This window comes from Lineus longissimus, chromosome 1 (assembly GCF_910592395.1).
Source record: "Lineus longissimus chromosome 1, tnLinLong1.2, whole genome shotgun sequence".
Classification (NCBI taxonomy): domain Eukaryota; kingdom Metazoa; phylum Nemertea; class Pilidiophora; order Heteronemertea; family Lineidae; genus Lineus; species Lineus longissimus.
Genome location: NC_088308.1, coordinates 27,986,461 through 28,014,056, shown reverse-complemented (window position 1 = coordinate 28,014,056; position 27,596 = coordinate 27,986,461). Strand labels below are relative to the sequence as shown.

The window sequence follows — 27,596 nt, the reverse complement described above, 5'->3', positions numbered from 1 at the left end:
GATCATAAGAAACCATCCAATCTGCGGGACCCACCAAACATTGCGATGCTCATGTTATTGTCCTGTATTGCAAAGACTAAGACAAAGTTAAAAGACACCAAATGCCTTGACGAGATATGTTACATTTTAATTACAAGAATGTCTTACAATAATATGGGTTCAAATGACCACCAATTCTTACACAAGTTAAACCGGCTTCCAACATTAGATGTACAACCACTTTCTTTATATGATGCTATTGGATGTGACCTTTACACTTCGCACACCAAACGAATGATCCACAAACAGAAACGTGCTTCACAATCAAAATTATGGCATCTGATTTTTTCACACTTTTCACACCCTTGTCCAGTTCCGAACATAGCTTCACTTGTGATGTACATCGATTATTATGGACTCTCCAAAAAGACATTTGAGAATGTACTAGTTTTGTTTGCATGACTGCCCAATGCTCTGCCACAGAATACATAAATATGATGTAGGATGCCACATTTGTCAAACAATCCTAGCATACTCAATGAACAACCAGTTTAACCAAAATGCTATATATACAAACAATCAATCATAAATTAATCCATACACAGGAAACTGTACAAAAAGAAAAGTCTTATAATCCACAAGCTATTTTCACCAGCAATGAAGAACACTCAAATACTGACACGATGTAGAATAACAACCCATCTATTGATAACAGGCAAAATCAGTATCCAAACTCCAAACTCACACCAATGAAAACCAGCAGCAAGTTTACTGAATATTCTTCATAACAACTGACATGCATCAGCTGGTATGGTCACTCGTCTAGAGCTTTACTGCACACATCAACTCCATCCCAAACGAAACGAGATTAAGTGGACCTGACCACTGCAGACCAAGATATAATGTGTCACCTAGCAGCACTTGGTCAAAGACTGTAAAACACAACTTCCCAATATAGCAAGCATTTTGACTTGTCAGTATTTTGCCAGTGAGCTCCGTTCTTCAATGTTATTATCTATACATTATACAAAGGGTATGATAACCAGTCTGATAAACTGACACTAACTTTCAAAGACGAATGAAGTAGAAGACTAGAATGAGCACATACATGTACAATTAGTTTTGTCAATTCCATCACAACCGAAAAGTCTATTAGTACACAATAAGTAATGAACATGAAGTTTACAGTGCAAAACCAAATAACTTAACCAAGTGAGACTGAGACAATACACAAGTGACATTAGATTCCTTTCAAGAACAGACAAGCCACCTTGATACGTGTCACCCATAAAGACCTAATATTCATAGAGAGAGTGCTTCCAAGGGGGGGGGGGGGTTCTAAAGGAGTGCATTAGAGATGTCTTGAATGTAGCTGGCAGTTCCTAGAGTTCATAAAGTGACCACACATTTGCAGCAGCCCAGTTTGTGTGGTCACATGACTGGAATTTTCATTTGGAAATCTTCATCATTAAGTCCTTCTCCTGGAGAAATGAGGAGTATATCATCAGTTGTTATCTTCTTCCTTATTTTCTTGAATGAATCTGTCAAGGTTCTGTAGGGGTGGGTGTCCAGTCTCCTTTACTGGTAAATCACATGATTTCACTATCATACCATTCAGCCAGCAGGTTTGTACCTTGTCTTGGAGCCTTGTCTGCTATGTATCACCAGGCATGATGGTTCAAAGCCCTTCAGGACACTTCACACTGCCATGCCTATGACGCTGCCTTCTCATCTCGATTCTGCCACAACAGAAGGCGAGCTAACCCTCTCAGGTGTTCCCTGAAATAAAAGAGAGCAAGTACAGATAACCATCAACACTTTGAAAGCATTTGAACCCTCAACATCTGTAAGGAATCTATAAACCACTGCACTCCTCCTGTTTTAAGTTGGCTCAGCGATTAGCACACAAGGGAGGTGAGATAACATTTGCTTACCTGTGGTGAAATAATAGGTATAGCTGTGTGCTGCATTACGTCAGGGTTGAGCAGTATAGGCATGGTTGGTTCAATCTTGCTCGTAGAGGATGTATCTGGAAGGGGCGGGTGCAGAATGTACCCTGATGACTTAGGAACTGTTGCTGAGGTGAGAGGACTGCTTGGTCGATTGTCAGATTCAACAGGCTCTGGAATTGAGAGATAAACATCAGCTTATAGCACCGGATGCTGTACAAGCACATGACCAAACAGAAGCAGACAATATTCCTAGCATAAGAAACATTTGGAGTTATTACAACTACACCAGTGACCCTCTTCTGAGGATATCAGTTTCAAACAAGGAGACCTTGGTGCATTACTGCCTTTGTTCTTCTGCATCCCCTCTCAGGCAGCTGAAGCACTGGATATGACTGTAACTTGTCCAGTTTGTCAGTTCACTTGTATATTGGTGTATTTACACATACCTTGAGAAACAGGCTGTGTAGTTGTAGCAGTGGTGACTGGAGGTTCTGATGGCACAGGTTGAGTAGATGGAGGAGCGTCTCCTTGAGGAGGAGGTTGGGACCTGCGACCTCGGTCTGCAACAGGCGTTAACATGCAGTTAGTGGAGGGGAGTGGTCAAAGTGTAAGTGAAGAATATGACAGCTCATTTCAATGTCAACTCATTTCGCAACCGCACAAGTGATGCAGACATCACCTCTGTGCCTCCTTGTAGCAAGCAAAAGCATTTCAGTTAAGGCCAAGTCGGGCATACCAATCCCTGATGAAATTGCTCTGAGAATGAGATGTTGAAAGTCAAGTTATTGCCCCAAAGGAAGAATCAATGTCAAAGATAACCAAAGATGGAAAGCCACATGCGCTCAGACCCTTGTCGAACTGAGAATTAATAAATGAATCACAGTGACCTACCTTTCTCATGTTTGTTGTGAGGCTTGAAGACTTCCTCTCGAAGGTTCGGCAGGAATGTGTCAATCTTATCCCAGGTGAGTTTCCACAGCTGTGATTCCTCGGTCTCTGTCAACTCAAATATGCCAGCCGTATCCATCACAAGTAACATGTTCTTCAGTGACTCAGGTATCGCTTCGTACTGAAATGAACATGATAGAGGTGGAGAAAGAGGCCTTAGACAGAGAATGGTGGCTCTGTAAACTTTTTCATCTCAATTCAAATCCATCATCTCAGCTCATTGCTGAAGCACCTTGACTGCAGAGACAATGTGGCAAATACAGTCAGTAACCCACACTCCATACAGACAGTAACAATGACCAACAAGTACAATGTAATAGCATTATGAATGGAGTCTGAAAAACTTGCCATCTAACAATTATGGTATCAGCCAGGGAAATCCTATTTGACATATTCCAACTTACCAACAGGTCACTTTTATCAGCATGCATGTATTTATCCATGAACTCCAGTATCGTCAACCAAAGGGCAGTGAACGTTGACAGAGACAACAGTGGGGTCAGGTGCTGCAGGAAAACCTGAAGAAAAACACAATAATGTTCAGTTGTAATATGGTCATCAGAGGAATGAGTGAGGCATGGACCAATAGTCACTGACACACCAGTTGGAGGAAGTCACTCCTGGCCAAAACAAACCTGAATATACGTAGGCACACCACATGTTTTTTTGTTCATTGTGCCTATATTTTAGGTTTGTTGTTGCTAGCAGTGACTTCCTCCACCTGGTCCTAGGGTAAGTATGTTGGGAAAGGAGATTACCTTGCAGAGCAAAGTCGCCGCCCTCATCCTGGTCTCCTCAAGCCCACTTTGATCCTGGGGGTTGATATTGTCCAATAACTTGGACAACAATGGAAATAAGACTTTATTGAAGCATGATTCCCATTCCATGGCCGAGAGAGTCTGCAGATCATGGACCAGTAACGCCCTCTGGAGGTAGGTTAGAGCTTGACTTCGGACCTGTCTTCGCGTATCACAACACAAACGAGCAATGCCTGAAACATGAACAAAGATGTTATGACTCGCAGGTGGGTACATTTGTAACAGCAAACATACTATTCATAAGCACATGGTAGATGAAACAACTACCTGATGAAAACTGGCAGACATCCTCTTCATGTGTCCACTGCACCAGTGTGGACAAGGTAACCCATCACAGGAATCAATCATCAAGCTGAAGGTGACTTCATTGCAACCAAAGACACCTTACTTCTACAGAGGTACAACACAGACTAACCTTACATATACACTGCATAAGGGAACAATACAAGTGTCAAGGAGTTTGATTGTCTGTCATACATTCAACTGATTACATAATAGTTAATCCCTAGGTGACAGCTTACTATGAGAGTGGCTCATTATAACCACCACTGGCAGAGAGGTTTCTGATTGGTGCCAACTCAGGCACAAAGATTGAAAACCTCATTGTAGATTGATTGTTTAACAGTGTAAAATCTTAACCTTGCACTGGAATAGACCTCAGATAAAGGAGATCCATATTAGTTTGCTTACCTTGTAACAATGGGCACCAACACTGCACCCAGAGTGTGCCAGCCCCAGCATCTATGTTCTCCCCATTAGCCGCCTTCTCTTCTTCTGCCCAGGAACTGAAGATTGATGCAGTACGAGTGTGGAGCGTGTGCATCAGATCTAAAAGCTGAAACAGGAAAGCGGCCAACATGACTGAAACCATCTAACGACATTGACTAGCATAGTTCCCTGATAATATTAAAGAATACCAGACCTTACATGTCGTAGTACATGTAGTGGTATCAGAAAGTACACAGTCCACCTTGGTTAGTTTTCAGTTGCTCTTGAAAGGTACTGAATAAGCACTTAGAATGACGACTTCTTCCCTGATCAAATTGGCTTTTTGGTGCCCGAGGTTCCACTATACCTTGCTGTAGAATTAACCTACTCATCGTCTCTATAAGTCACATCGTCCCGCCAAGTCTCAGAAGACCGTGACAATTCCAACCTACCTGTATTGAAAGGGAATGATAACCACCTGTCGTGCTCTCCCCCTCAGTTTCATCATCTGATGTCTGGTTTACAAGATGACTAGGAGATGATCGCGAGCGTTTCATCGTCGATCGCCGCTTCTTTTCTTTTGGATTGTGTTGTTTGGGTTGTCGGACTGGTACACCTGGAAAATATGTATCACCATGAAGTGAGACTTTGCCAAGCTGAAGTCGAGACTGAATCAGGCCTGCATAGAGACCTGAACCAATGTTCACCAAACTGGTCACGGAACAATAACTGTCCACTTTCAATGCCATGGGCGAAGCTGTATCCATGAATCTTTGTTTTCTGTATACAGCATTGAATTCTTCACCTCTAAACACTCCTTACTCACCTCCATTTAGTCCAGCTTCTACAAATGTCCTGATGCAGTGAACACAACTTTGGAAGTTGTGTGGTGTGACATGTGCTGCATCTCGCACGAGGAATGCTAACGTTTCACATGATTTCAACAGCGACTTGGTATCATGGTGTCTAATCTCCTCGTTCAAGACTATGTTGAACTGGTTCACAGGTTTGTCCTCAAACTTATTCTTGTTGACCTAAAACCAAAGAAAGACAAGATTGTTATGAACTGACACTCTGGTGAGGCAGAGATACTCTCATGAAAGAAGGTTTCACTGAGTCGTCGACAAGACCTTTCTGAGACAAGAGGTGAAAAGTGAATCAAAGTTGTATGAACCCTTCCATGTCCATGTCCACGACCAGGGAAGACATGTCAGGGCTCGAACCAGAGGAACAAGTAGTGGAGCTGTAGTGTCAGACTAGCGCCACTCACAGTCTTCACTCCCAACACTTGGTCAAACTGTACGACCAAAGACAGAGGACATCGAGCCTGGGAATCTGGAGATGAACTGCCATCCACTTACCAGCAACCAACTTCCTCCACCTGGTGCAGGTTGGACATCAAGATCGGGAGTGGATCTACTTCGTGTTGTTCTTGCTTCGTAAAGCTCACTGTCTGATGTGTAGCCCTTCTCTCCTGCTCCCTCCGAAGCCGTGCTGGGTAGCTCGCTATCACTTTGGGCACCTCCATCCGACGCGACCTCCTGGACCTCACCATCCCCTGACATGGGTGGTGGGGAACAACCTGCTCCAACCACTTCCAGCAATGTAAATAAAGTGTACCAGTCCATTGCACTGTGAATGTTAGCAGCGTTCGTCCGCAGCAACTCATGGAGGCCAAAAGAGACTTGTCGGCACACAGAATGGATGACAGCTGGCTTCATCATCAAGAAGATGCGCAGTGTAGTTAAAACCTACAAGAGAACAGAATGGATACAATCAAGTTAGGTCAGAGATCCTATCTCAAAGCACTTCAACATCCTGGGGATTCTAGGGGATGGCAGGGAGCAGCCACAGACAAGTAGCCCATCACTGATTTGACCTTCAAACAACAAACCGCCTCCTAATGTCTAGCAACCTCATTGTAACAACACCTGTATAGTTGGCATCCAGCCCATCTACAGCTTACCTGAGGAGCTATATCTTCTCTCCGTAACAGCCTTATTGCAAGTCTCAGCAGACCAACAACTGCCCTCTCGACCATAAATGACGGTTCTGTTGCGTTGACCAGAATGTTGTAGAAGTAGTCACGTACTGATTGCCAAATAGGAGCTACCCTGTCCCTGGAAAGAAAAAGGTTGACTTTAAACTCGCAGGACAAGTGAGCCAATAACCAAACAGGGTTATTGCTCCCGGAAATGTTGATGATGACAATTCAGGTGTTATGTAATCGCTGAATCATGACCTTTTGTTCCGGATGCCAAGCTGACCCATAGCTAGTTCTACTCATTGTGATGACATCAGTCAGCTTGAAGCTGGTTGTTATACGTTGACATACTAAATGTACGTGTAGCTCACCTGTTTTGTAAGACAACCCTGATAAGTTGTTCCAGGTAGAACACTGAGGCATCCTCGTCATAATGTGTTCCTATGTTATCATGGTTGAGGTGACATTGGGCAGCGAATAATAATGCCTTGGTCAACTCCTGCAGAGAATCCATCCGTAAGAATTTCGTATCAAGTATAAGTTGTTCAATATGACAATCACGTATACATGTGTGGGAGATTTTGATGGCCTCTTGTTCATCTGGAGTCGGCCCTCGTTGCTGCGTGTTGTCGGAGAGGGCAAAGTAGGAATAAAATGAACTGAGCACGCCAGAGTCTTGTCTGAAAAGAAGGAATAGAGACGCATTGATATATGAATGTTACAAATGAATCAAAGGAAAGGACCGTGATAGAAAGATGAAGAGAAAGTACAGCTTAGCCATTCATGACAACAGTTTTCAACATACCGTTGATTAGCTCCGACGTCTTCCTTTATCAAAGAGACCTTCCCGTTTGGATCGAGAAAGTCCTCCACTTCGACCAACACCTTGGGTAACAGTTTGGCTCGATACAGTTGCAGTAAACAATCAAGGATGTTCTTCCAACCCTCGCGTAGTATGTCACCGTGGCGATGTGCTAAACCAAACACGGTACGAGCAGCAAGCTGGGCTTTCTGATTGTTACCAAACAATATGGGGATGTTCTCTGGTGACTGAAATTACACATAAAATGTGTTGAAATGATAACTTCACAAACAGTTGTTATAAGCAAAAGGCAAATCAACATTCAAACAGCTGTCTTTGTTATTTTGACTGTGAACAAATGACAGTCAATGGGTCGAATAGAGAAATCTTCTTACCTCTGGTGCACTCAATAATGTAGTGAATTTACAGAGTGATATGACGAGGTTGTCGAACACATCACTCAAACCATAGTGGGCTGAAATCATGGCACATTTCCTGGAGAGAGAAAAAGACAAGATGAAGACATACAATCAATGCTGTCATGAGCATTAGAAGTGGCCTTTGGTTGGAAACCACTCGCCACTCAACCCATAGGCAGATAAGAGTCTATAAGACAAACATTCATCTATGGATTAAAGGACTTTGAAAAGCAAGCAATATCACTTTCTCAAAATCGACCATGCCAGTAAAATAAGAACTGACTAAGATCTGACACGTACCTGAATCCGGAGATAGCCTTCTGCACTATCGTGTCATCTAAACTTTTATCAAATACGAATGACAGTGCTGCCACAGTTGGCCCCCAGATGAGTGAAAACAGATCATGATCAAATGACCCGGTCGGGGCATGTGAGAATAGGCCTTCTCGTCCTGTCCCTCGCCGAAGTAGAACCTTCCACAGATAGTTCTCTCTGACTTGACCGACTTGCTCAGCTGGCATAACAATCTCATCTGACCTGAAAACAAACAAGTTCTTGCTTTCAATACATTCCAAGAAGCTCACAGTTATACATTTTCGGATATTTCCTCTAAGGTGTTCCGAAATGGTGGAACCTATTATACGGCCACCATTGAAGAACTCCATTAGCACATCAAGACATTACCATTTTATGAGAGGTAATCTCAGAAAAGTATCGCTTACTTGATAGCAGCATATATCTCCTCCAGCATCTCTTCTTCAAAGTTAGCGCCACCATTTACTCCTTTCAAATTCTTCCTGAATTCCTGAAACACGGAAGTATTGCGGTAACATTCATGATGACTTTAATATGTCTCTAGTGCCCAACAACAGCTGTCACTTCAACAGGCACTCTTGAGTTTCAAAGGGCAACACACACAACCCATCATTTGAGCTCGACCTTGGGGGGATGAAAGTATGGAATAAGAGTTGGGACACCTTACCCAGTGAACCACTATGTCAAACTCTGAGAGTTTCAACAACTGCTTTCATGGTCACAATTAGAGGAGGTGATATCTTCATGACATGTCACCTTACTATAGGACAGATATAGCAAACTGATTATACCTCACATGAACAACAGCTACAACTGACTGATGTTTACTTACATATATTGTCATTGGTACGCTCTGTTTCTTGACATTATGGTTATGTTGATCCACATTCAGCATAATCACAGCATAGGCAAGCGTAAATGCAGCATCGGCATTGACGAATGGCTCACCATTTGTTTTCTGAAAACACATCCACTTGAAATGTTAAGAATCGCACAGCTTGAACTAAGTTTACCAACTGAGGAAGACAGAACCATTCAAAAAGGTCCCTAAGGTTCATACAAATTTTCTCAAAATGCAAATCGAAGTGATTACTTACATGCCAGTGTTCAGCAAAATGTTCGAGTAGATAGGAAATGACAGGTGCCTCCCCCGGCAGACGGAACTGCTCCAGGTAGAGACGCAATGCTTCATCAACTCTCAGGTCATCGAATATGAAAGATCTGAAAAGGAGATGATTGACTGAAACACAAGTCCATCACTGATTTCTGCAGGACGATCAGCTGTCTCAGGGGTTTACTCATTTCAATCAAAACTAAAACCAAATCAAATTGACCTCAAACCTTCACCAGACTGTACAGGGAGCCCACACTTGGCTACACAACATCTAAACCTTCCTTCACCATGAGAGACTGACAACGTTATTCCACTTCAACCTTCCTAATAAGAGTAGGCATAAAACCTGACCTCAACATCCCCAGTGTCCAGCCTAAGGAATGGATAATGTGGACAGATACAGCCTTCTACTCTGAGCGAGTTGCCTCATCAACGAGACTGACACTTACTTGACAAAAGCCTCCAACACGACAGCATTCTTCTTACTGCTGATGAACTCTCCAATCATCTTCTTATCGAGTCGAGGGTTCTCCTTGAGGAACGTGACCACCTCACCAGGATCGAGGGGTGTCGACATGAGGCCATGCTCTTGCAGGAACGCAATACCCTTACTTGGTTTGATATTGAACTGCTCTGTACCAGTGTGAAGCAGCTGAAAAAACAAAAAGTTATCAAGAAGGACTCACTTCAAGTTGAAGCACATAATTATCCCAGTCTCCCAAGGATATCCAGCAGCTACAAAATCTGCTTGATTCTGGTACTCCAAACCACTCTCCCCCCCCCCCCCACCTTCTCAATTTCTGGATAATGGTATTGGATAAACATAACGCAGACTTTACCTTCTTTTTCCTCTTGATGGCTGCCAGCTCTTCCTCTGAAGGTAACCTTGAGGTGACCTTCATACGATTGGGTTTAATGACCGGGCCACGCTTACCATCCTTCATCTTGATCTTGGTTGGTTCTGCAAAATGTCAGAGGCAAATATGGCTGAAAATATCCACAAATATTCCTAACATTGCCTGTGCCCACAATGAATAAACTTGACAGAAATTACTTCTCAGATTCCCAAGCGCCTTGTCTCATATTCAATCAATGCCTCAAGCTCAGCTGCAGTGAAATGAACCAGTATTATGCTTGGGACATTTAGAGTACACCTTGATATTCACAAACCACTCAAGGAGGCGCAATGAACTTTTTCATTATGTCATGGCGAAGTCAAGCAGCTGGCAACAACATACCTGTCTCTTGGTCCTTGTTGACTGCAGGAATATTCTGACCAACTGAATACCCAGACAAGGCAGGGACAGGAGGTACAGATTCACAGTCTCTGGATGGGCTCTCCTCTTCATCTGGTTTCACTGAAAACATGGAACTCAGCCTTATCACATGGATCAGAAAGTAAGGCACGGGCACTGCTAAACCTGGCCAATACCACCTCCCCCAAATAATCGTGGCTCTTGTCTTTACAGATCCTCACTTGATGCTAAGGATGTTTCCATCGTTATGATACGTAGCAGTGTCAAGTGTTGAACCAACAAAGGCATGGCATCGGTGCATCTCATCACACAAGAAATTCAAACTAATATTACCTTCGCCATCTTGGTCAGCAAACTTGACTGATGCCTTTGACTCTGAGTCAGTGAGCTTGGTCCCATTTAGTATCCTACTGTGGCAGTGCTGCTCGATACTGTCAATCACAGTCAGTAGGGAGTCCAAGGAGAGGAGATGGGTGGTGTACAGGCCAGACACTGGGAAAGCATTCTGAAAGAACAACGATTGCACATAAACCTCATTTCTTGGCTAAAACATGAAGGAAATGAATCATGTGATGAATGGCATTCTTCTCTCTTTGATCTCAGTCCACATTTCCACTGTCACAAAATGGGTTGCGGTGACACAGAGGAATGATTGGTTGGATGATACGATTGTCAGATGACGAGGGCCCCAGTTTCAGCACCTGTCAGATCAATTCTGAATGTGAAAGAGGGCGTGCTCACCACAGAGGCTCTGCTTTCCTACATACAAACTGCCCAATAACATGCACAGGTCCATATACCGGTAACCTTCCTACCTTCGATAGTAACTTTGTCAGATCCTCAAATAGATTTGAACAGTAGATATCACAGTCATAGTTGAGGTAAAGCTCAGTGACTAGGCCAGGGATTCTCCACAGTTGTACCACAGACTCCAATGCAATTTCCCTCTGCTCGTAAGATATCCTAGGAGATTCGGATATTATGATATCCATTAGCTTTGTCAAGTACATCTGGAAAGATTACAAGGACAGGTATGTATCACAGGACAACCAAGGAGGTCAAACAAATTTGTTCTCAACAGACGAAACCTTCTTGTTTTTACATTTGTCAGGAGCTCTTAAACGTGTAGACCATCCAGCTTAAAAAGTTACCGGTTAGCCTTGAAAACTGCATGTGAAGTCAAAATATCAAAGAATGTTACACCTCTTCCCTGCAAATGGCTGCCACATCTCAGAATCTAGCAATTCTATGACTTGCTTACCTCGAGTTGTAGCTTCAGATGACTCCTCGTGGATTCAAACAACAGGAAACACACTCGCAGTGATGCAGAGAACAATGACAGCCTTTCAGACTGTAATAACTGAAACAGATAAATGAACACTTTCAGCATGGAAAATGTTTGAAGAGGTTCTTTGGAGTGAGACCAAGTTACAAAATACTGTCAATTCAGAGAAAGAATCTCAGGGGTTTAACGTTTTTTGAGACGATCATTCACTTTAACGAATATTATGCCTGCAGCTAAAAGTTGGAAAGATGACAATGACGAATCAAGAAGCTTCTTACCGAGAAGAGATTTTTACACATATCATCCTTGACTAGACCAATGAGAGAATTGAACTGTCCAATGTTATCTGCACCAGATTCAAGTGCAACCGTCAGCAAACTCAAACCCATGTGAATCATCACATCATTGTTATGGCGGTCGAGGGGATTCGTCAGCGAGATGAGGAATCTGAACAGCTCTCGTACACACGGCAAGCCGTATGGAATCATTGGTCCGAAACCTAGAAAAAGAAAAGGCAAATTGATAATCTTAGTTATAGTGAGGCATTTGTAGCACAGTACTATTGGCCAAGATGTAGTCAATCTGACAAAGAGGACAATCGTCACGTGCATCATAGCAATAACTGACTGAAAGATAGTGAGTAAAGCTTGTTTCTCTAATGAATGAAGTCAATGTGTTGGGAGTCCTACCTTCTTTGAACTGCTGTGGGGTGAATCGTACCCCTCTTGGTCCAACAAACTCTGCCTCATGAACAGATGCGGCATCTGATGTCTCTGCAGCTGATATCACAGAATCGTGGTCATCACCAACTTCAGACGGACAGCTCAGAGTGTCAAGCTCGGTTTCACTACCACTTTTCTATGAAAAAAGAGGCAAAATGTTTTAAAGCAAGAATGCAAAGTGTATGGCTGGACTCAGGACCAAGAACCTGCATCCACTAGGGAATGCATAGAATTACAAAGTAGCATCATCCACAGGATGCCCCAGACCAAGATGACAAAGGTGGCTACTATACCGACATTAAATCCTTGTTGTGTTAAGAAGTCAATGCTACTGATCTCTTGTTCACATACACACAAATACTTACTTTCGAGTCCATGTCGCCAGGCACCGACAGCATACTTCCAGCTGGTGTCATTTCAGTCGATTCCGTCAACTCGGACTTTGCATCTTCATTCCTATCTTGTTCATCACGCTCCTCCTCATAACGCTCTTGAAAACTTTCATGTATATCAACAACGGTGGTGCTGGGGGCAACAGGGGTTGTCGCTATAGTAACGCACGGCATATCTGGATATTCATCAACTGACTGTAGAGACTGATCAGCATCCGCATTCTCACCATCTCTGCCAACTGTCTGATCGCCTGGTGCTCCTGATTGGTCATCAGTGCCTCCTTCAACACGTTCCTGTAGCGCTGCAGGTACATCTGCCCTTTCAATCTCCATTGAATCAGTCCTTTCATCAGATGCCGACAGATCAGACTGCCGCTCTTCAGGGATACCAGTTGTATGTGGCGCCTGTAAACCTGACGTCTGCACGACGCTCTGCGGCATCTTTCTCTGGCGAGGTTTCGGGGATCGCTTCTTTTTACTCCCTCTTGTTGGATCCATACCACTCGCTCTCATTTTTAACTTCTTTGTGAGATTTTGTATCCATTTGGTGTCTTCCTTAAACTGGGGCAATCTAGTGAACAGGAGCTGAACCATGTCCATCAGGGTGTGCTCAGCAGACTTCCTTAATAATTCTGGAAGAGATGACAGGACAGTTCAAAATCAAAGTTGTCTATGATAGAGTTCAGATTCAGTTACTGTTAGGTACAAATGTGCGACTCTGATTTTGGATTGATATCATAAAACAAAGCTATGACAAAGGCTATCAATCACTCATTCAACACGTATAAAGACCGAAATCTAAGATTTATCCGAAGTCATCTCTGCCTTAAACCCATAAATGAGGGGACAGGCAAAGGTAAGGAGAACCAACCTGAGTGTGTTATAGAAAAGATTAGGTGAATACTCACCACTTAATCTCATCTCAAAACAGATTCTGAAACATGACTGCATGATTTCACAGACCGATTCATTGGTGAGTTTGGTTCCAGCAGGAGTAAGGAGTAGTGTCCTTAGTACATGTAGTATCTTCATCAGGACCACCTCATCGGAGCCTGGGTCTGTCCCCACGAAGCGAGCATGAGTCACGGCATCGGCGATGTTCTCTATCGCTGCGGCTGCTGTATCACAACCAGGATCTGAAGTACAAATGACATTATGAATGCAACCTCCCGATCTGCCTTTTCCTTACAGGATTTTTAGCCACCACAAGTCAGGTGTGTTGCCCATTGGGTTATTCGTCATTCCCCGAACTTTTTCTACTTTCTCCACAAGAGCAACTTGTTGACTGAAAGTACTGGCATTCAGGTGTAGCATCTATCAAATGAACTTCTCTCGGCTAATACCTAAAACCTCACACTTACCTACAAGTCCGTAAGACAGGAACTTGTTGACTGAGGACAAGGCAAGTCCAGTGACAGGCCCTGTAGTGTCTTCTGATCTTATTACATCAAGGAATGGCCCAAGGAAAACATTTGGTTCGATTTCATCTAAATCTGAAATGTCAACAATAGCAGGGCTGACAAAGACAATCATAAAATCTGCGAAGCTTTTGACGACATCAGTATCCTCCATTGTTGTTTTTAGTACCCTATTCAAAGTTTGGTAGTCAGACATTGAGACAAAACAATGAATTGGGTGGCACAAGCTATGGAGGGTTGGGTTTTAGTAAATCGAAGGAATGGATTCTGAGTGTCCCGTGACTAGAGCCAAGCTAATCCCATAATCTTGACATTCCGGAACGCTATGACCCACTCAATCATGAAATATGTCAGCATCCAATTCCTCCCATATCACTTACCTGTTATATTAGTCAAAATGTCCTTCAACTGTGAGAAGCTGCTCAGGAGGGGGTCTTGTTCATCGTCCTGTCAAACAAACAAAACAAAGCAGTCAGTTTACTGCTCGTGTTTTAATCCTATTCAACCACAGAGGCAAATGATGAATTCAGTTACTTGTAGTACAAAAGGAGATGAAGGAGTTTGGTCTGTCCTGACAGAAGACTTATGTGCTTCCAGGCACAAAGAGGAACATAAGTAAGTTGGTTACAATGGGTTTATTAGACAAGTTAGGTCCAAAAAGGTCTGAATCTGCTATCAATGTAAAAACATTTGTATTGAGAAGTGCTGTCCACTTGTTACAAAAACCAACACCTATGGAGCTGTGTTTAACTTCAAGCACAAACTTTGGTACAATTTCACTCCACCTTACCTGGTGGCGCTGTGTGCTCCAGCGACTGCTCCTGCGCATAGCGGTGACCACCAGGTTGATCTCCCCCTGTACGATGTAGATGCCATTCTTCGGAGGCATCATTGCCATCTGAAAGTGAACAACACAGAATGATTTAATTTACTAACTCTGCATAAGCTTGATTATCTTCCATCTCACCATTGCTTTAAAAGCTTCTGGATTTATCTATTCTTGTTGCGTCTCAGAATCAGATCCATTTTCCAGGTATCTGAGAGTGAGATTGTAATGATTAGTTTTCTTGCTTTTTTCCTAGACAAAAACATCAATGCCATGCTGAAAATAGGGAGTTGTACCCCCACCCAATGCCCCCTTGATCCGGACCTTCATTTTTTATGTCATGATTGACATCAATAGGCCTACCGGTAAGCAGAGAATTGACGAGCAAAACGTCGGCCAGCTCCCCGCAATGGGCTGCTGCATGATGTTGCCACAGCACAATCAACTGGTTCAGCGGCCTACCGCTCACACTGCCCGTACACGAACCAAGTCTGACTCTGAAACAAGAAGAACTTACGGTGAACAATGAATGAACTCTCCGGATGTCACTTCAGTTCAGGGATAGGCCAGTGCAGGCACTACTCCAACATTTCAATCCGGACCCGTATCTGATCGACTTCTTTCTTGCCCTATGCACTGTTGCTAGTGCATGCTATGCCTGTGAGCCGTGTCAGGGACTGCATGGAGTGTGTACAGTATCCGAGTATGCGTCTACAAAGTCAAATGTAGATGTAGCCTACTAGTGTCGAAGTGTAAAAAATGGCTTCCTCCCTGTTGGAGCTCAACTGTCTTCTCTTCGAAGGTCTCGATTGCCAACAAAACCTAAAGTGTGGTCATTCTAACGAGGTAAAGTGCCAAGTATTACTGCTGATCTTCGTGTAAATAGGTTAAATTTTGAAAGGTTGCTGGTTTATTCACGTAAAATATTCCAGCAACTCGCCGACGACAGATCGAGAGTGACGTGGAGCGCATGTGCATACGGCGATGTGGTATCCGGTGGTTTCGCTCCCTGACCTTTTCGCCCCCAATCGTTTCGGTTCAAATCTACGGTGGCTGGGAAAGGACATTACAACTTTTTTTTTCTCAATCCGATGTCCGAGTACTTTTTGGCTTAGGATTAACTCCGAAAGAAATATTATTAGATCGTAATGTGTCTAATATTTCTTTCTGAGTAAAGCAACGGATCGCTTTACAAATGCCAACATTGATAGATGGATCGATTGGTGCTGCCACAACCAGACCTGATGAGATTGCAGATACCGTCACAACCAGACCTGGCGATATAACAAATGGTGTTCAACCCAGAGCCAAGGGCAGCACGAGCAGATCCACACCTCATAATTCATCTCAAAGCAGACCAATGAATGAGCTCGACAGCAAAGATAACTGGACACCCTTATCCAGCTCCTCCAAGAATCCAATTGAGATGAAACTACCGATCCACTCATGTCTGTGTTCAAAAGCTGTGTTCCACCAGGAGAGATTTATTCTATGCTGGAGAGACTGAACAGGGTCGTCTTTATTAGTTTCAGTCACATCCAGGTGGAAGAAATAAACTGGGACACAAAAGACAGAGAGGAACTAAACATGACTGTTTATGAAATATTATCCAGAAGCATCATTTTATTACACATAAGCTTTCAGGAATAACATAACATTAGAATAAAGAGTTTTATACATTAATGTCTTTGACATCACATACAATATTGTTAGAATGAATACTCGGTGTATTCACACAGATTAAGCACATCCACTAATTTTCCACATCTCTATCTGCCCTATCCAACGACTCTAGGTATGCAACGTGGTTCTGTCTACACTTAGAATAATAAGGACATGGCATATGAGGATTAGTGTTTCAGCAAATTAAAAAATGACGCCTGGTTATTACACCTACCCTTATACTCTACTGATGTGTGAGCCTACATGGCCATGGATACGGCTAGAGGGTATAAGATATGATGTGAACAGGGCAGTCCAAAAATTGATGATGAAGTGCGTACATACTTTATGGACAGGCCCTTTGTGAAGAGGTTATACATAAAATCAATATGGAGAGTAAGTACAGAGCAATTTTTTAAAATGATAGAACTCACTAACATTTAGTCCTACAGAACTAAAACCAATGGCTTGTGTGATGAAGAGGGAAGCCCTATTCTAATGACAAAGATGCTTCTGCCACTTAGTAAATATAGCTCTTTATAACATTAGAAATATATTTATATAAATATGAATATGAATTACTTTGATGAAAAGCAACTATTTAGAGAGCCTGTAAGCATATTATCAACGATATTATGCACAACTGAAAAACTCTGGGCAACTTTGTATGTTGGACCACAATAAATGTAATGCCATGAATGACTGAAGAAATAAGATGTCCATGTACATGTATTCTAAACTCGTAACATTTCTGGGTTTAAAGTACATGTATTGAGAAGCAAATTACAACAATGACCCGTTTTATGAGACTCAATTATCATGATTTCAAAGCAAAAATTTTAGAATTTAAATATGAATACATCAGGTACATCCATGTATTCATTTATAAAACACAGACTATCCAGTCAATTTCGAATCCTGGTTTGTACATGTATCTTATAGAAATGTGCAGTGCAACAAACAATTATATATTAAACATATCCGACTTATACTTTAACCCTCTAGAAAAGAGGTTCAGCAAACAAATCTCTCCCAAATAGAGAAGAGTAATGAAGGCAAACAGTGTAAGGCACTGGCCAAGGACCTCTTGACTACAGAACTAAAGTATCATAGTAAAGCACCATAACATTCCAAAACCGAGCAAGAAAATAACTTCTTTGCAGCCAAACCCAACTAGGGTGAATGCAAGTCTGCCACCTAAAGTATTCTCACTGGAGGTATGCAGGTACGCTCATCAAGTCATTTTACATTTTCAGTTGCAGTCATTCTAGTCATTTCTCATCCTGATCCTAGTGTAAGCTGTTCAGTTGTCACGATGTTTGCCAGTATAAGCTGCTTACTTCACCCATGGGTTTCCTCCGACAAGGGCAATCAGGACTCGCTTGTAATGGCCAGAACAATCACCCTGAAAAGTTACAGGAGAATTTTTATAAAACCACTCGAGCAAGGTATCAACAATACTCCAGCAGTTGGTGTACTGGTAGGCTATTTCTTTCAACCGTCACAAGTGTTTTTTACACTTGGCAATTTCACTGCATGGAGCCCACTACATCATTACACCAGTAGATGAAGTTGATATACATGTACTACCATAAAAGACCACCCTTTCCAGTGAAGTATCCATTGTCAAATCCTGGGTGGAGATTTGCAAGGAGGTGAGATTTCTTGATCACAGGTAATAAGGCTCAAGTTCTAACCTCAATCTCATGCTGTTGAATGATACATTACTTACTTTGATGAAGGATTCCAATGACTTGTGGTATTGCTTCTGGAATTCCTGTTTGATCTGCACCATGTCCACCTCACATCTTGTCACAATCACACGGATCAGGGTCTTATCATCGGTCCCCAACCCCTGGGAAAGAAAGCACACTCAAATTCAATCAACAGGTAGGACACTGTTAAGGTTGCTTCAGTTTTTGGGGTCAGGTTGTAACAAAACTATGTGCATCACATGCAGGTTTGAGGTTAGGTTCATAACAGAACCTGGAAGTGAGGACATTCTCTAGCAATGTTTTCACCAGATATCTAGTTCAGCATTCTTAGCAGGAAATGACGAGACAGAATGGTGGTGTAGTGACTATCAATTCACCAAATATAAAAGACAGACAGAAAGTGGTCAGTGAGAAGAGGAATAAGGCACAACAGACTTATCAGTTACGAAACCCTTAGATAGAAACAAATATTAACAATAGATGTGGCTCATCAACTTAGCCACAGGTTAGCATCAACTGTTCTACGTGTAAATTATCAGCATTGGACTTCACTTTGTTACAACTAGATTTTAGGATCTTATCTAAAGCTATCAGTTATTCAAAGCAAAGAGCGGAAAAGTTAACTTTTTTCGTATCATTTATACCCACACAAACAAAATTCATAGGCTTGAATGAAATCACCCAAAGATGAACAACAATGTCTCAGGTAAAATTAGTTCTTTTGAAAGGAAGCGTTTGGAACAAGTCGGCCCACCAAATAAAATTTCAACAAGGGACCAAGCCAGAGAAAAGAAACTTCCACACCATATTGCATCCATCCAGAGATGCCTAGAAACCAAATAATTTGGCCAAACTGCAAACCCGACAATGAGATGTAAAATGAAGCTTTTGATCTGTTTCCAACTCAGTTATTGGCACAAACGGCTATTGCAAACAAAAATAACCAAATCTTGACTTTTGTGAAGTTGTTTATGGTGAAGGGTTGGGTGGGTGAAGTAATGCGAGGAGATCTCTTGCAGACTAGAGCGCTGTGTTAGACATTGAAATATAACTCACATTTGCTTTTAGAAATTGATACGAACATCACATCCATCAAAACCACACTGGGTGCTTGCGTAACATGTGCTCTCTGAAATTCTGCACAACTGGTCAAAGTGGCTTTGGTTAGATGGAGAGTTCTAAACACTCAATACCAAAAGCGGGCTGAAGAGTTAAACCATAATTGCTCATGTTAGATGTAGAGTCCTAAAATCTCAGGAAGCAAGGCTGATAAATCACAGACCTACCTTCATCGACTTATACAGTAACTCAGCAAAGTAACCTGGCTGATTCCGCACAAATTTAACTGAAAGAATATGAGACTTGTGAATGAATGAGTGTGCAGTTAACACTTGACTCACCTTGGTTGCATTGTAAAGAGCCTCAGCAAAGTACAAGGGAAGGTTTCTCACACACTTCACTGAAATAGGGAGGACATTGATCAATATGAACAAATTATGCTCCAGTTTTACACCATTCTACAGCAGGAGCTGAACATTGAGGGAAAGAGTAGTTGCGATTCATGAATTCACATTACACTGTTTCAGTTCACTGTAAGGCGACTGGGAATAGGATTCATTCAAGCCACAAATGAGGCTCAAGGGACAAAAGATTATGACATAGTGAACTGACAGGAATTATTTTCCCTCATTTGTGCCAGTTAATCAGGTCAGTTAGAGCATGAATGGGTAACAATACATGAGCCAACACGTGAATACCTAGTACCATTTAATTGGGAGTCTCTTTCCAATGTAGTACACATGTCAAGCTTAACATTACCACTGTGACATAATACAGGCTGATTACCTAACATGATTAGAATGTCACCACAATAGTATTCCAATATGATCATGTTCTCTTACCTATTGTCAACATGCCCCTTTCCAAATCACCGGACATCTCACTTTTTATTGCCTGCTCAATGGTCTTTCTCGAGATCTTTTCATACTCATCAAACACTGCACGTAACTGTTGGAAACTCTGCGAGGCAAGCACGGCGTTGAACTTGGATTCGTCTGTCCCCCATTTCTTCTCGCCGGCTTCATATAAAGCTTTTGCATCTTGGGCTGCTTTTGCCTGGTTCACAGTAGGCTCTTCAGATCTCGCCCCCTAAATTGGCAAAGTGTTTGATCTTAGTAGAAGAACAGGTCACCTAAGCCTATTAACAGCCTTAATGCCCAGCAGTTTATTTCATAAGACGCTCATACTAACTCAAACACAGAGCTGAAATGAAGCTGTTCTGCTTGAAAATTTACTCACTAAAGATGAGGCATATACAGATAGATTAAGACCCTACTTTGTTGTTTTACCGTGCCAATGAGATTCCATCACATCAATGTGTTGGTGCAAGCAAGGCAAATCCAAATTGTGAGTGATATGTGTCATAAAACTAGGATACAAATGGGATAACATGAATCAAATTCCACCAGGAACTAAACAACGAGACAACTCACATTTGACATAGACACCATTAGGCGCTTGAAGTGGCCTGACGTCTCAGATATGAGGTCTTTTTCTAAATCTCTACCAATCACTGAAAGTAGATGAATTAACTCTAGAAATACCAAATGAAATGACAGGATTTCCTTGCAGGTTCATTTCATATTTTGTTACAGAAACCCTATTATTTCAAGTTTTACTGGTAGACTTACTCCATTGGGGGGTTCTTCTCCACTTTCTAAACTGTAAAAGGGATTCAACACAACAATGCACAAATAAAGCTAAATCATTCAAAAAGAAATGTACTTTGAAGATCAAGGTTCACTTTTTAGACACACAATAAACTAATCTCTAGAATGTGCTGCAACTTACCAGCTCTAAAAGCTTGTTTTAAAGCACGAACCTCGGCATTAGAGCGAGTACACAATATCTCGATCAGGGCATTTTCATCAGTACCAGCTCCCTGGAATGGAAGAGATGAGATATTCTTGTAGCTGTTTGGTGTATTCAAATCCAATCGGCATAATACTGGCCTATTGAACAGAGAAACCAAGGCTCAAATGATGTCAATGAGTCCATTGACATAGCCAAAAAGAACTATACAGCCATATAAGACAACTATGTTTTCATCTGCGATAATGCCTACAATGTGTCCATATCTGCATTCTGATGAAGACTTAAATCAGCAGAGCCCAGTCCATATGTCACAGCTGAAACTCTCAGTACTGAGACATTGCTTCGAACGACTCTATGAGACAAACCTTCATAGCTCGGCGACACTCGTAGGCGTCATACTCATCTGGTGGCATCATCAGCGCCACAACTACATCCTCAAAATGGCCGCCCAATTCACTCTTCAAATCCTTTACTAAATCTTTCCCATAGAGCGTCTTGAACATCTGCCCTATCTTCTGCCTCTCAGCACTTGTACGATGTGCCAGGACGTCAATGATTGCTTTCTCGTCTGTTCCAAGTCCCTTCATGGCTTTTCTGAGGATCTTGGCATCAGCCTCAACATCAGCGTTACTGTAACCTTTTGCTGGGGTAACAGTCCCTTGAGTCTGAAAGGAACCAAAAACATACAGCATGTTGCAGGCTGACATAAGTTTAGGCTTTTCAGAATTCCTTTGGGACTGATCTTGTAGCGATATGGCCAAGGCAAAGACTGAGGCTAAACAACTTACCAATTTCTTGGGAGGAGCTGCCTTTGATGTTGCTGCTGTTGACGTCCCTCCTGATAATGACATCCCACTCATCTGACTTGTTGGGGGTTGTGGTGATGGGCCCCGTTGGGTCTGAGGTACAGGTGTATGGTAGGCTGGAGTTTGAACTGGTGGTGGTACTGGCGAGCTACCGTATGGTGGCTGTGGGGAGTGGGAGGGAGGAGGGGCGTAGCCTCCAGGGGCTGGTGGTCCCCCATAACTGGGCGTGGGCATCCCTGGCCCTGGTGGTGGTGCTGCTGCAGGGTAGCCTGGAGCTGGCGCCTGGAAACAAGGAAATTCAATCGATAGTGTAACGTAGAAGAGATGGTTGGTTACCTGCAATGGCAAAATGATTATAAACAGTGTGGCCAAATGAACCGTCTTCAATAGATGATGTTACCATCCTCATTGACCAAGGTATAATGAAAACTGACAGCCAAATGCTACATGTGAAATATCAACAGTGGTAAACCACAATAGAATTAGAAAATGTGGAGTTGATATTGTGAAGAAGGAAATCATGCCATCAACCAAAGGAAAATGAAGAAATATAGTGTTTAGAAAACATCATAACAACATATTTGTTGAACTTCTTTCAACTGAAGGTGTGCACAGTGCCGGTAGTACTGGTAATAGGATTTAGGGTTCCTTGCCCCAATTAGGACGACAATGGCAGAGGTTCATAATTTGCTGGACACTGACATCTTTGTTTGTATGATCAAAGCTTCATGTTTAGAACTATCTATTGTTTGTTTTACCAGAAGGCATTCCTGCAAATCTACTGTCAGCACTAAGTTTCAACGCTGCATGATTGGGATACTGCCATAATCCGGATTCCATATCCATCATGAGAAGATAGCTAGACATCAGGTAGATTGGGGAAGAGAGAGAGCACTGGAGATGGGTTCTTGTCTCTTTACACCTGGCCTCCAGTTGAGGGGATTGATCATACTGACATTCAGGCCTTTTCGCTCTGATCTCCAAGACGTATTGCTTTGGTGAATAACACCTTCATTCCAGAAAGAACAAGTTTGGCAGGCCAGAAATGGGAACGGTTTGCGCTTCAGACACAAGCTTGTATACATCAAATAATTGTTGCTAAATTACTTTTCCTAACAGTCATGAAAATGCTAACACTTCATGATTCACAGCAAAAGTTATTTGATTAAACGATACAATGTACCAAACGAAAAATCCTACAAGCTACATCACACTTTTGGAATGCCCCAGATACATACCGGGGGCTGAGCGCCATATGGACTGGGAGAATAGCTAGCTGACTCGGGAGTAGGCATGCCGTGGAAAGCAGAGACAGCAGTAGCAGCAACTGCTACACCCTGTAACAAAAACATTGCCAAGAATAATGGAGAAGAAACCCCAGCTGTTTACCACACTAAAACTTCTTGTGAAAGTTCAATTGGGCTGGGTGCATGAAATCGGCCCAGGTAGTTTCTACCAATTATTTCCATCCAAATGATTATTCTGAAACTGAGACTGAACGACTAGTTCCCGACTAGTTTATTTGTTAAAAGACCTGCACTTTAGAGTCACTCAGCTATAAAAGCAACATTGGTTTGTTATTCTAAGACAGAACAAGGCGAATGTCCAGTTATTATCAAGGCTTGATAAACAGCTGTTAGAGGCGATGTCAGTGACAGAAGATAGGATTACGAGGCCGACATGAGACTGTATTCTATGCTAAGTTAGGCAGGAAAAAAGTAGGGTTATCTTGGTAGGCAGTAACTACTTCAAGAGACCAGAACAACTAGCAGGAATCCAAGGCTGTGGTGAAAGAGCAGGAGTCTAGGATTGGTGCAATTACAGTATACCAACACAAAATAAACAAAGAGTAAACAAAATCACCAAAATCAAATTTATAAACAGTTAACAAAATTAACAAAATTATGGGTGATCTAATTTGGGCCCAATGTCAATTGATGTACAAGAGCATTGTATACATATTCATGAGGTTCATTAATGGAATTAGCTAGTACATCTAAGTGGTCCAAAAGTAATAAGTCATGGGATTGTCAACTCATTTGGTTAGTGCATAAATAGCCAGCAATCAAATGAAGACCAGTGAGCCACAACATTCATAAGTGACCATGGGGGACCATGCATGGATGGTGTGTATAGTCTGTGCACAGTCTGAGGAAATTAACTGAGGAAGAGTATGGGTTCTGTTGAAACAATATAAGATGAGAATTGAGATGACAAATATATGCAGGCTGTCATGTTTTCAATAGGACTGTATTGTTTGCAAGGGAGAGGTATGGATTGTGATACACACTGAGCGAATTATGGTTTTGTATGACATGATCAAACTGTAAAAATCCTTCAAACTACAGTATTTTCGTGTCACATCAGCTCTATGAAACAACATTTAAAAAAGACACAGAAAAACATTGGAAAGAAATATCTAACTCCTGAAGAACAACTTTGAAGGTTTCACTGGTAAAATTCAATTCTGAAGACTATACATGCAACATTAAAGCATTATTTCACCACTTGTCATTCAGGATAAGAGGTCTGAGGTTCTGGTACTTATAAAGTGACATGTTTGACAGAGGAATTGGACGTTGATCAGACAAGATTTAGGTGCAGGCAGAGCACATTAGCAGAAACAGAGGAACAAATGCTCTTCTGCTGTCAACAAACCAGATCTAATTGTGATTTTATTATCCCGTGGCATATTTTCTTCAAGGGTTACGTACAAAGTAAAATGATGCATATATCTTAAAATCACTTACTCCGGGAGGCTGATCCAATATTAACGGGAGGCAAAGATACATATGTTTATGATAAGAATGGTGAAGAGAAATTGCGAGGACCAAGAGCTGTAATTTTGTTATCATTAAAGATGTTATATAAAGATCGATCTTGTTAATTTATTAGCCCCGGAAGTCCTTGTGCATTGACATGTATCAGAGGCTACAAACCAGGCTGGCACCGGACCCTAAAACACCAAGTGTGTGCCTTGACTTTCTCAGGAGATCATCAGATATTCTTTCTTACATTGTCACACTCACAAATTGTTCTTGAAATCTACTCACTCCAAATCCCATATGTTGCTGAGGTGGTGGGGCTCCATAAGGGTCTGAGGCAGGGTAAGGGCTGCCTCCTGGCATTGGCATCCCTCCTCCAGGGGCCTGTAAAACATAAGCTGTCACTATCAATAAGGGGAGAGAGACTACAAAGCATATTGTTATGAGCTCAGAGATCTGTTATGAATAATTTTATCAGCATCATTGAGCAAATTCTTTGAGGACACCAGTAGACTCAGCGGCAAGGTAAGGCTGCAACAAAGCAGAAAGTGCCAGAACTGCTGAAGCTGGTTATTTATAGGAGTCCACTGCTGTATACTCTACACAAGGCAAGAAATGTAATCACAAATATGTAAATTGAACTTACATCAAATCCTGGGGTTGGCATGCCTGGAGCTGGTGCCGGTGCTGGGTAACCAGGGCCACCAGGGGCTGGGTAGCCTTGTCCTCCAGCTGCAGGGTATCCTGGTCCCCCAGTAGCTGGGTAGCCTGGTGCTGCCCCAGGGTAGCCACCAGCATTGGATTGTGGTGGCATCGCTGATCCATATGCTCCCTGAGCAGGATAACCTCCTCCTGGGTAGCCTGGTGCTCCTTGTCCAAACCCAGGACCTCCATATGGATAACTCATGATGATTATTTCTGAAATAAAGGACACTTTACAGTACATCAGTTGAAAACACTTTGGGTTTTTTTCTTCTTCTTCCGTTAAGTTAACTTCCTTCATCATATTGAAGATTAATGTAACTGGTAATGTGTGTGCGCAGCGGGTAAATGGCCCAGATGTTGGTGGCCACTTATGAGCCCAGAGCTCAAGATGTTACAGAGCTCTGGGTCGGTTATTGTTTAATGATGGATTTTCAGTCCAGTATTGAATTGCTCAAGACTGGAGCTGGTCACGACCACCTCGGGCAAACTGTTCCACAACTTAAAAAAGCTTTTAAAACAACTAGTTGCTGATGAGATGGAGCTTTGGCCTTTGACAAACAATATGAACATCTGAATGTATGAACTAAGTATAAAACAGAGTCTGTAAAATAAGAAGTTGTGAAATGAATTCTTCCGACCAGCCAACCAGCACCCCGAGTGCTGACCCAGTGCCAGTGGCATGGCCATCCCATGGCCATGGGCCGACAGCTCATGCCCGAGTAGCTTCACAACGTCAATGTTCGCAGACCTAGAGATTGCATCGAGAAACTCATGTATACCGGCTTATTGATTTTAAGAATATAGTTAACTCAAGCCGCCAGTGAAAAGGGTCAAAAAGTATTGTTTCAAATTCTGATCCGACAAATGGATAAAGAAAAAATACCCGACAAATTTACACAACAAAGATCTATTTTCGGACAAATAGGGTGTGGGGTCTTGTAAAACATACACTTATTGACGCAAAATGAACAACACGTCTACTTTATTATGACTTGTTTATGGTGAAAAAATTACAAATACAAATATCCTTTCACCACATCACGAATAAATATACATATTTACAGTATGAGTAAAAATTTCCGATCTGTCGTCGCAATTTCCACACAAAGTCAAGTCAGCCGGCTTACTGACTCTGCCTCCAAACACCGTACATCTATTCCAGGTATGGGAGATCTCGTCATGTAACAAACTCGATTGAGTGAAACTCAAAATTTCCTGTATGTGTCAGGAAAACATCTTTATATAATGATTATGAAGTTCATATAACTTGCCAGTTTATGCCAAAAAATGTACTAATTGCCTCTAATTCGACTCATCTCACTATGTACTAATGACTACGTCATGGGAAACGCCACCCTCCAAGAATTTGACCGGTTATTCTAAAATGTGAGTCGGAATTAATCGGAATCAGCCGGAATAGCTTCACTCGTGTCGCCTGCCGCGAATCATGTAGCCTTGCGCAAATAGTGCAATCAAAATTGTTCTGAGAATGCACAATATTGCTCAAATTTGAAAATTTTTAATTTCTTGAAGTTGAAATATTAGTTTTTATCTATCGAGAAAAAATTTAATATTTTATCTCGATAAGGTTTTACAAGTTTCTTGTAAGAAAATGTGCGTTCGATTTAGTTAGTGTCACTGTCAGTATTCGGAAGGAGCGGCATGTGACGGTATTTTAACACTAACTGACGAAAATGTCACTCTCCCTAAAACGTATAATATATAAGAGAATTACAATAATACCAGGCCAAAATCTTATATTTCAAAGCTTCTAATTTTATTCAAGCCTCTAAATCAATAGGGCTGACGCAGCTGAGCGTACGCCATGCGCTGTGCCTATGTGTTGCGGGTCCGAATCGGACATGGCGGAGTCAAGACAATTGCCAGTGAATCGCCTGTAACTAAAAATAGTATTCCATCATTTCGGCTGCAAGTCCATATCATAAATCCATATGTGTACTTGAGTTCTATGTCAATGGCTTGTCCGTGTGCTAGAGTTGTGTGCTTATTGCTTGATCGACTCCAGCTTGCGTTTGGCTTACTTTTGCAATGATAACTCCCGATGTAACCACGATCCTAGGATGACCAAGATATGTATTTTAAACCTACAACGATGCTCCACACCCCGGAA

The 27,596-nt window shown here is 42.1% G+C and overlaps 2 protein-coding genes across 6 annotated transcripts; both read right to left on the bottom strand.

Moving 5' to 3' along the window:
• Positions 1–106: 106 nt before the first annotated feature.
• On the bottom strand, positions 107–15,899 carry LOC135495742 (Golgi-specific brefeldin A-resistance guanine nucleotide exchange factor 1-like). The gene is made up of 32 exons (XM_064784628.1): positions 15,456–15,899; positions 14,903–15,010; positions 14,493–14,559; positions 14,056–14,187; positions 13,603–13,830; positions 12,668–13,326; positions 12,270–12,438; positions 11,859–12,079; positions 11,557–11,655; positions 11,111–11,305; positions 10,629–10,800; positions 10,278–10,397; positions 9,879–10,000; positions 9,489–9,691; positions 9,023–9,146; positions 8,758–8,883; positions 8,333–8,415; positions 7,911–8,147; positions 7,587–7,686; positions 7,195–7,439; positions 6,761–7,069; positions 6,372–6,525; positions 5,767–6,156; positions 5,232–5,439; positions 4,858–5,021; positions 4,388–4,532; positions 3,638–3,870; positions 3,284–3,397; positions 2,823–3,000; positions 2,378–2,491; positions 1,914–2,101; positions 107–1,758 (listed from the first exon to the last, which is right to left on the bottom strand). Exons 2-32 carry the CDS (start codon positions 15,008–15,010, stop codon positions 1,708–1,710), a joined length of 5,658 nt encoding a protein of 1,885 aa, XP_064640698.1. The 5' UTR covers positions 15,456–15,899; the 3' UTR covers positions 107–1,707.
• A 633-nt stretch (positions 15,900–16,532) lies between these two features.
• On the bottom strand, positions 16,533–26,588 carry LOC135495714 (annexin-B12-like). Of its 5 annotated transcripts, none has more exons than XM_064784584.1 (12): positions 26,528–26,588; positions 25,407–25,678; positions 25,049–25,144; positions 23,234–23,332; positions 21,978–22,277; positions 21,555–21,854; positions 21,166–21,256; positions 20,808–20,887; positions 20,217–20,463; positions 19,716–19,774; positions 18,333–18,455; positions 16,533–18,005 (listed from the first exon to the last, which is right to left on the bottom strand). In XM_064784584.1, the coding sequence occupies exons 2-12, from the start codon at positions 25,665–25,667 to the stop codon at positions 17,937–17,939; spliced, it is 1,725 nt and encodes a 574-aa protein (XP_064640654.1). In that variant the 5' UTR covers positions 25,668–25,678; positions 26,528–26,588; the 3' UTR covers positions 16,533–17,936. The 5 variants fall into 5 exon arrangements, with proteins under 5 accessions (XP_064640654.1, XP_064640662.1, XP_064640669.1 ...); XM_064784592.1 differs by lacking the exon at positions 19,716–19,774 and adding an exon at positions 19,602–19,660; XM_064784599.1 differs by lacking the exon at positions 23,234–23,332.
• Positions 26,589–27,596: the final 1,008 nt, after the last annotated feature.

Coding starts and splice junctions, on each gene's coding strand:
- LOC135495742 (XM_064784628.1), bottom strand. CDS start 15,010: ATGGCAATGATGCCTCCGAAGAATGGCATCTACATCGTACAGGGGGAG. Junction 14,188..14,492: donor CATTTTGACTAATATAACAG/GTAAGTGATATG, acceptor TTGACATTTCAG/ATTTAGATGAAATCGAACCA. Junction 12,080..12,269: donor CCCACAGCAGTTCAAAGAAG/GTAGGACTCCCA, acceptor TTCTTTTTCTAG/GTTTCGGACCAATGATTCCA.
- LOC135495714 (XM_064784584.1), bottom strand. CDS start 25,667: ATGAGTTATCCATATGGAGGTCCTGGGTTTGGACAAGGAGCACCAGGC. Junction 21,257..21,554: donor AGTGTCGCCGAGCTATGAAG/GTTTGTCTCATA, acceptor CTTCCATTCCAG/GGAGCTGGTACTGATGAAAA. Junction 18,456..19,715: donor CTCTTTACAATGCAACCAAG/GTGAGTCAAGTG, acceptor TTTCTTTCCCAG/GGGTTGGGGACCGATGATAA.